Genomic DNA, 11593 nt, shown 5'->3' with positions numbered 1-11593 from the left:
TAAATATTCTATTTCAAAAGAGAAACTTTAAATGATAGATGTGAACATCTCAATTAAATGCAATTTCATATATTCCCTTTTTGTCATTGTGTGTATGGGTTAATGTATATTCTATTTTTATATTTCTATTCTATTCTATTCAATTCAAAATGAATAGATTTACTTAGAAATTAGAAAAATTAAAAAGTAAAATTAACCGTCTTGCTTTCTTTCATACTCATTCGGTGCAGTTGTCACTCTCGATTTCTCTTGACCGCCGAGATAACTATTTTCTTTTTTCTTTTTTCTTTTTTCTTTTTTTTAAGAAAAATTGGCACTCAATTCAATTCCACAATAACTCTTTCCTCTCAATTCGTGGGCGCTGCAGCATCGCTAAATCTCTGTAATTTGGTTGTTCCTTTTTCTGAATCGTGTGATTCGCTGAAACCCCTAAATATTTTACTCCGGAAACAGTCTTATTCAGTTAGGGTTTTGATTTGATCCGGGAAAGAACTTGATTCTGCCTAGTCACGAAGCATTTTGATTTGGAATCCAGTATTTCTTCTTCTAATTGAAGAATTCCCCCGAGATTTAAGTGTTTGGATTTGATCAGATTGTGGCTTGCTTTTACGTTCGAATTTCGCTTCATGCTCGTATATTGAGTGACACAGAGAGAGAGAGAGAGAGAGAGGATGCTGTCGAATCATTCGCAGAATGGGATGGAGACAGCGAAGTTGATCTGGTCACGGGTGCCTAACTCGGAGGTGGAAGCAGATGGGATTGCTGCCGGAGATTTCAACCGGATTAAGAAGGACGATGGAGGCACTGTTGAAAGCCTTGACTATGAAGTAATTGAAAATTACGCCTACAGACAAGAACAGGTGCAGCATCATAACACTTGCGTTACTGCGTGAAGATTTGATCTTTATCAGATTTATGGGTTGAATCATGTAGCTTGATTGTAGATTTGTTAAGAACAAACTGGATCATGGATTTAGATGGTATTTGTGACTGATTTTTATTTTGTTGAGCTGAATTTACTATTTGTTAGTTTGATTTATTTTTTCAAAAGGAGAATTATGTTTGGATTATTAGCATTAACGTGAGAAAAGCTTGTTGTACTCCATGGTGCTAACTCAATTGGCCTTTTTATGCTACTATTGCATTCAATTTTATATCTTCTTTGAAGGTATCTTACATTCCAGTTTATCAATAGGATCCTTTTTTGTTAAAAGAATAGTTTGTGCAAATGCAGAGAGACCAAAATCGATGCTAGTCAAGAAATTGAATGAAGTACAAATCAGTTTTAGTGGAAAAATAATTCAGTACTGGGTCATATATCCATGAATATGACTTACACATTCTTTGTCCTGTTATCGTAATGGTTCAGTCTGTATTGTTGAATTACAGGCAAAAAGAGGGAAGGTTTATATGGCATATAGTGTGGTGGTAAAATGGCTTATGGCATTACTTATTGGGATCGGTAAGTTTGCTACCTCTATCTTCGTCTGATCAACTGGTTGATTAGATATTCATTGTCTTGGAGTGAATCTCCAGAGCCAACAGAGGGCCCAGAAAGTAACTTCTTTCATTGACTGTCTTGATATTTACCATCAGGTACTGCACTAGCTGCCGTGTTTATCAATCTTTCTGTTGAGAACTTTGCCGGATGGAAATATTCCTGGACATTCAATCTGATTCAGAAGTCATACTTTGCTGGATTTTTGGTCTATACACTGATCAACTTGGCTCTAGTGTTATCCTCAGTTTATATTGTTACACAATTTTCACCTGAAGCTGCAGGATCAGGAATCCCTGAAATAAAGGGTTATTTAAACGGCAAGTTTAAATGAGACAAATCTCTTGATGGTTACTTTCTTGTTGAATCTCATGGCAGTCCTCCACATGTGCAGGAATTGACACACATGGTATACTATTGTTCAGGACTTTAGTAGGCAAGGTAGGGTATCGTTCTCTGCATGTTATTTGATACTAAATGATTGCTGTGTGAATGCTTACATTAATTTACCCCATCTATAGATTTTTGGCAGCATAGGATCCGTGGGAGGTGGTTTAGCACTTGGTAAAGAAGGTCCACTTGTGCATATTGGCGCATGTATTGCTTCCATGCTTGGACAGGCAAGTGGTTAAATGTTTCTGTGAATTTCTTGAGGAACTTGTTTCCATGGTAAATTGTGGCCTTCAAATTTCATTCAACTTCTATGCATAGACCAGTCAAATAAATGATCCCTTGTTTAAATGCTTTTTTATTTATTGGTAAAGAAGGTTCACTTGTGCATATTGGCGCTTGTATTGCTTCCACGTTTGGACATGCAAGTGTTTAAATGTTTGTGTGAATTTCTTGAGGAACTTGTTTCCATAGTAAATTGAAGCCTCAAATTTCATTCAACTTCTATGCATAAACCTGTCAAATAAAATGATCACATGTTTAAATGCTTTTTTATTTATTGCTAGGCAACTCCCAAGGGAAGATTAATTGCAGTGACCACATAAGGAGTCTTTTCTATTTCTAATGTGCTGATGCTGGACCAAGCTGCTTTCTTAACTTCCCTCTTGTTTATTGCTACAGGGTGGATCCACAAAGTATCATCTGCGCACAAGATGGCTACAGATCTTTACCAGTGAACGAGATCGGCGTGATCTTGTGAGTATGATCTTAACATGTTAGATATACCCCGAGATGGATTTAATGTGGAACTTGTTGTTTAAGTTCTGTATTCCTTTTCCCCTTGTGAATATTGAATTGATCCAAACCTTTTTTGCAACCTATGTGGCCAATTGAATGTGTTTTTTTTAAAAGGGTACATTGTTGTTGTCATCGAAGAGGCGACAAGGCCTCTGTGGCTTGCTCATTTGTAATGTTTTAATTTTTTGAACAAGGTCACCTGTGGATGTGCAGCAGGAGTGGCTGCTGCATTTAGAGCTCCAGTTGGTGGTGTATTGTTTGCACTAGAAGAAGTAACATCATGGTAATATGCTCACTTGATGTCAGCAAATGATTTTTAGTATGATCTGCCAAGTCTTCCTATGCTGGTGGGCATTAATTACTATGGCTAATTTGTTTCAACAGTCTACTTGAATTCCCTAAATCTTGACAGTTGCTTGGATTGGTTGAGTATGATTGTTTCCTGAACCCAGTTATGTCTTTCTTATTCAAGGTGGAGGAGTCAGCTCATGTGGCGTGTCTTTTTCACATCTGCCATTGTGGGTGTGGTTGTACGGACAGCAATGGCGTGGTGTAAGAGTGGAAAATGTGGACATTTTGGTTCTGGAGGCTTTATTATTTGGGACATCTCAGGGTGACGATCTGAAAGCTTTACTTGATTATGTCTAGTTTATTTCTGATCCATTTGTGTTGACATCCATTCTGACAAAGGTTCTTTTTAGTGGTCAAGAAGATTACTCATTTCAGGAGCTGTTGCCAATGGCAGTTATAGGTGTTATTGGGGGTCTTCTTGGTATGTGCAAATAAGTAAGAAATTTTTTACAAATACTAGAGTGATGGTCCTTGCTGATGTAGTCTTGCCTCACTGCTGCCTTTGCAGGAGCACTGTTCAATCAACTTACTTTTCACATAGCATACTGGCGCCGAAATTATTTGCATAAGAGAGGGAACCGTGTGAAGGTAATTTCCTGAAATAAGAGTACTATGCTTTGGCAGTTGGAACTATCTTGGTGAACTACAAATTGACTTTTCCCACCTCATATTGTAGGTTATTGAAGCGTGCATTGTCTCTTTGATAACGTCTCTTATTTCGTTTGGATTGCCACTCTTTAGAAAATGCACACCCTGCCCTGAAGCAGATGCTAATTCTGGCATTGAGTGTCCACGTCGCCCAGGGATGTATGGGAACTACGTCAATGTAAGATTTCTTCAGCTGCTTGCTCATTCTTCTGATGGAGGGTTGGTTTGGTTTATGCATAATTTTTTATGTGTAAATTCTATGTGCCCATGTGGAAATTCTCCACTAGATAAAAACGACTACTGTTCTTTTGTGGTTTTGTATGAAGTATGAACAATGAATTGATATTGGATCTTCTATGTTACAGTTTTATTGCAGTGACAGGGAATACAATGACCTTGCAACTATATTCTTCAACACTCAGGTCAATTACAATTACCCTGCAGTTCTATCTCTATGATGGTTATAATATGATCCTTGCTAATGACCAGTGATGCTTGCAGGATGATGCAATCAGAAATTTGTTCAGTGCTAAAACAATTCATGAATTTAGTGCACAGAGTCTCCTTACGTTTTTGGTATTGCACTACTTTTCTAAATGGTGCTTTAGTATGAGAAAAATATAGCATCTCTCTGTACTATAAACGCTAATAACTCTGATCTTCTGACCACTCGATCAATGGAATTCTATTTTGTGTTCTTGTCCAGGTCATGTTTTACTCTTTAGCGGTAGTTACTTTTGGCACTGCTGTTCCAGCTGGTCAATTTGTTCCTGGCATAATGATTGGCTCTACTTATGGTCGGCTTGTTGGCATGTTTGTTGTAAACTTTTACCAGAAGCTGAATATTGAAGAAGGAACGTAAGTGCCCAATCCCACTCTCTACTAGTTGACCAATTATTCGCCGTCGCTCTCAACAGCCAAAACTGAATGATTGCAGTTCCTTCTTTAAGTGATTGGAGTATGGGCCATAAAATTTTACCCATTGATTGCTGAAATATTAGAAATGCTTGAGATGTTAAGTTGAACACAAAATGTTTTGACATTATTTTCTGGTTCTTAAAATTTTGATATATGCTCCGTAGTCCATTTACTTTTCAGATTTTGAGTTGAAGGGTGTACCATGACATTATTCATTCTTGTTCTCATGATTGAGTTAAAGACATTGTTATTCATGAAATGGCAATGGTAGCTATAAAGTTTGAGGTGGTCAACATAGGGATACATCATACGCCTTTGCAATTTTGATAATGCTTTTTCAGTCTTTTCAAAGGTCTTAAAATTTTTCATCTCTGGAATTAGGTATGCTCTTTTAGGGGCTGCATCTTTTCTTGGAGGCTCAATGAGAATGACTGTATCCCTTTGTGTAATCATGGTTGAGATTTCAAACAACTTGAAGTTTCTACCTCTCATCATGTTGGTTCTCCTCATATCCAAGGTATGATCTTCCTGAAACCTATATAGCTAAGAACTATCCGCTGTTTTGAACAAATATGTTTTTTTGCTTCTTTCTTTTTTCATTCTGTTAATATCATTCTCAAGTCACCCACACCATTGTGTATATATGTATCTATAATGAAATCCTAGAATCTTCTAGAACCTTACTCGTACTCACATGTTTTCAAGAGAATTTTAAGCAAAGCCAAATGCTGTATAAAAGACAGTCTCTAGTTGTTTTATTCCTTTCCATTCTTTAGATTTGACAGAGCTGTCTGTAGGCTGTTGGTGACGCTTTCAATGAAGGCCTGTATGAAGAGCAGGCTCGACTAAGGGGTATTCCTTTATTGGAATCAAGACCAAAATACCAAATGCGGAATATGACAGCGAAGGAGGCTTCTGGAAATCAACAGGTCGGTGGTATCATCCCCAGCTACTGTTTATTACCACTTACTATATGGGTCTATCCCATTTCATTGCCTCGAATGTGTTCGTTTCATATATATTTTTTTGTAGGTTGTCTATTTCCCTCGTGTTGTGAAGGTTGTGGATGTACTTTCTATTTTAAGGAGCAACAATCACAATGGGTTTCCTGTAAGTTGGTGCATTATTTTTAGTTCTTAGTCTCTAGGAGCCATATTTGATTATTGATGTATTTTCTTATGTGCCTTCCAGGTCATTGATCACACAAGAAGCGGAGAGACGCTTGTCATCGGGCTCATATTGAGAAGGTGGGCTTTACAACTTTTTCAACTTCATAATTTCCTAACTATTTTGCTTATGAGCATTCAAAATAACTTGTTGTTCAACATCAAATCTTTTTCATTCTTGCAGTCACCTACTAGTACTTTTACAGTCAAAGGTCGACTTTCAACACAGTCCTTTGCCCTTTAATTCGAGAGATGGGCCTGTACCGATCAGGTGGTGGAAATAAGTTTCATTTCATTTACTCATTTAGTTACATGAAGAATATGCTAATTTTTTCTGGTTGGTCGTCCACATAGCAGGCACAATCTAACAGAATTCGTCAAGCCTGTTTCCAGTAAGGGGATTTCTATTGATGACATCCACCTAACCCCCGATGATCTGGAAATGTACATTGACCTTGTTCCATTTTTGAACCCGTCTCCTTATGTTGTTCCAGAAGATATGTCATTAACTAAGGTGAAAATCGCATGTTATCTTACTTTTGTGGTCACTATATTACTTCATTTAAAGAAGGGAGGTTGAAATTGTCACCATGTTGATCGTGATGGTGGTGGTGGTGATTCAGGTATATACATTATTCCGGCAATTAGGTTTAAGGCATGTACTCGTCGTTCCACGTGCTTCTCGTGTTATCGGAATGATTACAAGGAAGGATTTGTTGATAGAGGTATTTTAGTACAGATATTCTACTACCCAGTTGAATGTGATAACACTTTGTTGTAATCAGATATATGTTCCCTTCTGCTTCGCAGGACCAAGAAGATACAACGGCCATAGAGCTTCAATCCACTAGTGTAAGGTCTCAAATCTGCTCTTAACTTTATTGCTCGACTCCAAAGCATCATAATCTGATTCATTGATATGCTGCGTTTGAAACTTTATAAGATAGATACATTAGGACACATCACCATTATCCCTCGTAGCTAGCATGTGTACAATTTGGAATGTCATCAATTCAGGCAAATTCTTCTCTTCGGTTAGACCTTTTTTTTATCGTTTATCTCTAATTGTAGTTGACAGTATGTATATGCATAAATTCTCCTTATGGTTCGGCAGGGATCATCAAAATGACAGAAGAGCATCGAGGAGGAAAGATGCTGAGCAGCCTCTGCTTGATGGTCTTATCGTCTAAGTTACAACAAGGCCGTTCATGGCGGTTCGTTTACACATGTTGTTCGAAGACAAGGCTTTTTCAGCCTCCTCCATTCTTTAAACAAGAGGTTCATTCCTAGTATCTCGAGATTCATTATAGGTGTGTAGTGTGTTTCTTGTGTTCCCAATACATAGAATAAGACGAAAGTGTCGTAAAATAGAAAGGGACGATGATGGCATAAGGCGGCGAGGAGCAATGCGATACAAGCTGTGGTATGTGATTCTTGATTTGGTAAGATGCAAACTGTATCACTTTGTAATCTGGAGGGATACTGTAGGTAGTTCTGAGTTTAGGCCTTTGTATATTCATATATTGAGATAGGAAGGATTACAGGTCACATTTCTCCCTTTTCATTTTTTTCTTCACTATGAAATTTGAAGTTTTATATTCGAGTATTTTAATCAAGCATGTTGGTTTACCTATTTTGAAAAAATAATGTATTTTGATTTCTTTTATGAAGGGTAAAGGTGTGATAGTTTTTATTTATCTGTTTGGGTTCATACATCAAAATTAAAAAATCACACGATCACACATTTATCATTATATAAACAATAGAAACAATTTTAAATTCTTATACTACTACCAATAACATGTTGCTCAACCACCAAATTAGGACATGATTGAAACAGACAACTCATTATCGAGTTCAACTACAAATTTATAATAGCTGTCACCTAATATAGTCAAAGCATCAGCCAATTCATTCTTTTAACTAAACATGGAAAATTTTGCAATTTAGAAGCCAAAACTAAGCAGAAACACAGAAATGCTGGTTTAGAGTAACAAGAATATGTATATTAGATTGCTTAGAAGTGAGAAGCTAGCATGAATATATTCAACAATAGTTATATCACAGATAACTCAATCTCTGGTAACAAATTTTACCACAAAAATGCTAGTAGTATTCAGCAACCTAGTCTCCAACTAAGTAGAACTAAGAAGAAAATTGTTTGTTCAACTACAAAATGTGAAGCTCTGATTGAATCTATCATCAAATAATGTACGGAAGAGAGATTATATTATATAATGATTCTTGTGAAAAAAAGATAATTTACAAAGTCGTTCATCCAAAAAGACCGACGAATCAAGATGAAATTCTCAATGAAATGACTCACAAAGACTCAAATTGAAGCATCATAATGCAGTTTTGCTAACATTCTATGGTGACAAAATGATAATTCTAAAGCAACCAAATTCGCCATCAAAGATAAACCGATCAAAGAATATCAAAAGTTAGCAACCAAGGAAGAATCAATATATACCTATTCACTCTTCCAAGCATATAAAACTAGCGAAAATCCAAGACTTCTCGATTTGGACTCCTTGAAACTCTCGGAGCAGCTCAACGAGCAGCCAGATGGATCAGAGAGCGAAGAAGGGCTGCTCCACAGTTTCTCCGCTGACAAACTTGTTTGAAACATGAAAACCCCACTCCCCACGCCCGAACCAAACAACCAGCTATGGACATCCCAAAACACCTCAACCGGCCTGTCATCAACCAAGATTGTACTATTCCCGCGGAACTTCCAATGCAAATGCTGCACCTTCATAACTGCTTTTGCATCAACCCAAACCACAAGAAACGGATCATCACTGCCCCTTGTCTTGCATTCGATCTTAAGGTCATGGATCGGGCCCATTTCACAGAATCGAGCCTTGGTACCAAAAACCATCTTCCCTACAGTATGTTCCCTCTTGGCAACAAGCATTGCTTTAGAAACTACAGCAGCTGCTCCAGTTTTCTTCAATGCCACTTCTGCAAGATCCCCAATGAGCAAAACCATCACTCCTCTACACACAACACCTACATAATAAGACCCCAATGGCTCCGGCCCTGGTCCAAATTTCGCCACAGAAAGATCCCAAAACACTTCAATTTTGCAAGAGTTCAGCTCTATACACTTGGAGCCTTTCCTATTTGAGAACAAGGAGGGCTTAACATCCATTTTATATACAAATTGAGGAGATGCAGCATCTATCTCAACACTGAGGCATTGCCCCATCATATTCTTGCTCCAAACAATGCTAATCAAGCAAGATTTACCAAACAGTCTACACCTATACATGCAAGTCACAGAATTCTGAGAGGCTTTACTCATAATTGCACTTGAACACGAAACATCAGCAACTTGAACCCCACTCTCTCCGAAACAAGAAGGAAAATCCCTCATTTTTCCCACAAAATTGTACACAAACTCAGAAGAACACCTAAATAAAAATCTAATCTTTATGCCCCCTTTAGAAGAGCATGAAAAAAAAAGATGGAGGAATTGAAGAGGGCAGGTAAACATACCAATAAAATTGACTCTTTTCAAGGTAGATAGAGCCAAGAATTATATCTGTGTGAGGGATTTGAATTCAAGGGAAATGGAACTATTTGAACAAGAAGAATTTGGAGTTGAATGCGGAAGAGGAATTGTTCTTTGAGGGACAAGGAATCATCTTTTTCAAGGAAAGGACAAAGTGCTGCTCTGGATTAGGACCAAAATACGCTCGCTCCTTTCTCTTTGAATTTTGTTTGAATAAAACTAATTTTTTCCACGGTTAATTTTTAGAATATTTTACAAATAGTTTTTTCTACAATAAATTACACCATTCATATATAGTTATATAAAGAGTTTAAAGTTTACATAAATAATAGTGGTAGGAGTACAGTATTTCAATAGCGTTTTCAATTTAATTTATTGCGTCATCTAATGTAAATATTATAAATTTTGATCTGCGTGATATATAATTATGAAATAATAAATATTTGGTAATGATGGTTGGACGAATTTTTGATGGTAGTAAATGCAGGTAATAAATATAGATCACGACACAAGGAATTACGTGGTTCGATTTACTGAGGTAAATCTACGTCCACGGGAAGAAAGGAGGGCAAGATTGTATTGCTTGATCTGGTTTACCAGCTTACAAATACAGACTTGCTATATGATATTTGATGTCTAGAGCGCTCTCTCTCCTCCCTCAGTCTATCTGATCTAAGTTCTATTTATACATTGAACTAAGATCGTGGCTTGCATCACCACTAACTAGGTCGTGGCTTACATCACCACTAACTAGGTTGTGGATGTCGTGGAGGTCATGAGATCCTGCATGGGTCCACTATCTCTTTGTTTGGTCTGCTATCCTGCATGAGATCCTGCATGAGTTGACACCACTAAATAGATCGTGTAGTGGAGGTCGTGGAGGTTCTGCATGAGTCCACTATCTCCCAGTTCGGTCGAATACTGAGACCGAACTGCTGAACTATTGCCGAGCAGCTTTTGCCGATCTGAGAGTAGAGCTTGATTGGTCGGCTTTTACCGAGCTGTAGGATGGGGCCGAACTCTTTGGTAATGCCGAACTGATACTCTTCCTTGGGTTTTGGGCTGATGGGCCCACTGCTATTGGGCTTTGTTTAGTACGTACCCCATCACTACCCCCCCCCGAAAAGCGAAGTGAATCACTTCGGCGAAGCGAGTCACTTCGGCATTCTGGATAAAGGTACGGGGGAGGCTGACGTTAGGGGACGTGCCTTGCGCGTGACTGCATTAAATGCGACAGTAAAATCCGGCCGTTGAATCCTGAAAAGGTGGGATTCGAAACGGTGCGATGATTTTGAAATCTTCTCCGAATCTGATAAATACGTCCTTTCTTCATCATTTGAACACTTTTGCTATTGCTTCTTCTGCATTCTCTCTCTTTTGCGTAAAAATTTCCTTCCGCTTTCAAAAATTTCTTCAGAATTTCTTCAGACTTTCAAAGAGTAAGAACTATGTCTTCTTCTTCTTCTTCTGAGTCAGGTAGCGGTAGGAAAGGGGATAAGGGGTCTTCTATCCGGAAAGAATCCGGGGAGAAGACCGTAGAGTATTTTCACAGCATCTTGAGTAAGGATACTGTGATATCCCTACACGAAAAATATTTTTTTCCTGGGGGGAAGGTTGCGATTCCCGACGACCTTCATAGGGCTGACTCGCCGCCGGAGGGTTACGCCACCGTTTACGAAGCCGGCTTGGAATGCGGGCTTCGTTTCCCTCTTCCCCCTGCCTTTGTAGAGCTGCTAGATTTTTTTCAACTCCCTTTAGGTCAGGTGACTCCGAATTCTTGGAGGCACTTATCGGCCTTTGCTGCCGAACTGCGTAGGCTAGATAAGGATCTGTCTCTGAGGGCAATCCTTAATTTCTTCCAGTTTAAGAGGAAGGGATCTTGGTTTTACTTGATCCCTTTACAGCCCTTTAGAGCCTTTTGTAAAACCAAATGGCCGAAATGGCAAAATCGTTTCTTTTTTTATAATAGGACTTCGGCTTCGGACTTTTCCTGGAGAGGGCCGAAGTCCGTTATTCCTCATCCTCGGGTAGAACCGTTGGACGAGCTCGAGGCCGAGCTCAATAAGATTCCCATGATTAGGAAGCAGTACTCGGAGTCTGAGCTCGTCAAGGGCGACTTCGTGTTCGACTCCTCGTCTTCGGACGAAGAGACTGAGGGTGAGGATTTCTTTTTTATGCATTACTGCCTTGACGACGAAAACTAACCTTGTTTTCTTGCTTTTTGGCAGTGAACTTGCTAAACAAGCTCGGTCGCAAATCCTCCGAATCTAAGGAACCGGAGAGGCCGAAAACCACCAGCTCGGC

General features: G+C 38.6%; 2 protein-coding genes across 3 annotated transcripts; one reads left to right on the top strand and one right to left on the bottom strand.

The window, feature by feature from the left end:
* Positions 1 to 206: 206 nt before the first annotated feature.
* Positions 207 to 7439, top strand: LOC121774735 (chloride channel protein CLC-d-like). 2 transcript variants are annotated; one of them, XM_042171609.1, is made up of 23 exons: positions 207 to 860; positions 1390 to 1462; positions 1597 to 1818; positions 1893 to 1939; positions 2020 to 2118; positions 2570 to 2644; positions 2881 to 2969; positions 3159 to 3299; positions 3388 to 3458; positions 3546 to 3625; positions 3714 to 3863; positions 4051 to 4107; positions 4187 to 4261; positions 4392 to 4543; positions 4985 to 5120; positions 5401 to 5532; positions 5636 to 5713; positions 5795 to 5850; positions 5954 to 6040; positions 6124 to 6283; positions 6393 to 6494; positions 6580 to 6626; positions 6884 to 7439. In XM_042171609.1, the coding sequence occupies exons 1-23, from the start codon at positions 672 to 674 to the stop codon at positions 6957 to 6959; spliced, it is 2394 nt and encodes a 797-aa protein (XP_042027543.1). In that variant the 5' UTR covers positions 207 to 671; the 3' UTR covers positions 6960 to 7439. The 2 variants fall into 2 exon arrangements, with proteins under 2 accessions (XP_042027543.1, XP_042027544.1); XM_042171610.1 differs by having other exon boundaries at positions 208 to 860; positions 6127 to 6283.
* An 803-nt stretch (positions 7440 to 8242) lies between these two features.
* Positions 8243 to 9151, bottom strand: LOC121774455. The gene has a single exon (XM_042171327.1). The coding sequence runs from the start codon at positions 9149 to 9151 to the stop codon at positions 8243 to 8245; it is 909 nt and encodes a 302-aa protein (XP_042027261.1).
* Between the last annotated feature and the right edge of the window lie 2442 nt (positions 9152 to 11593).

Source organism: Salvia splendens, chromosome 17 (assembly GCF_004379255.2).
Source record: "Salvia splendens isolate huo1 chromosome 17, SspV2, whole genome shotgun sequence".
Taxonomy (NCBI): Eukaryota; Viridiplantae; Streptophyta; class Magnoliopsida; order Lamiales; family Lamiaceae; genus Salvia; species Salvia splendens.
The sequence above is the reverse complement of the archived record's forward strand: the minus strand, read 5'-3'. Positions and strand labels throughout refer to the sequence as shown.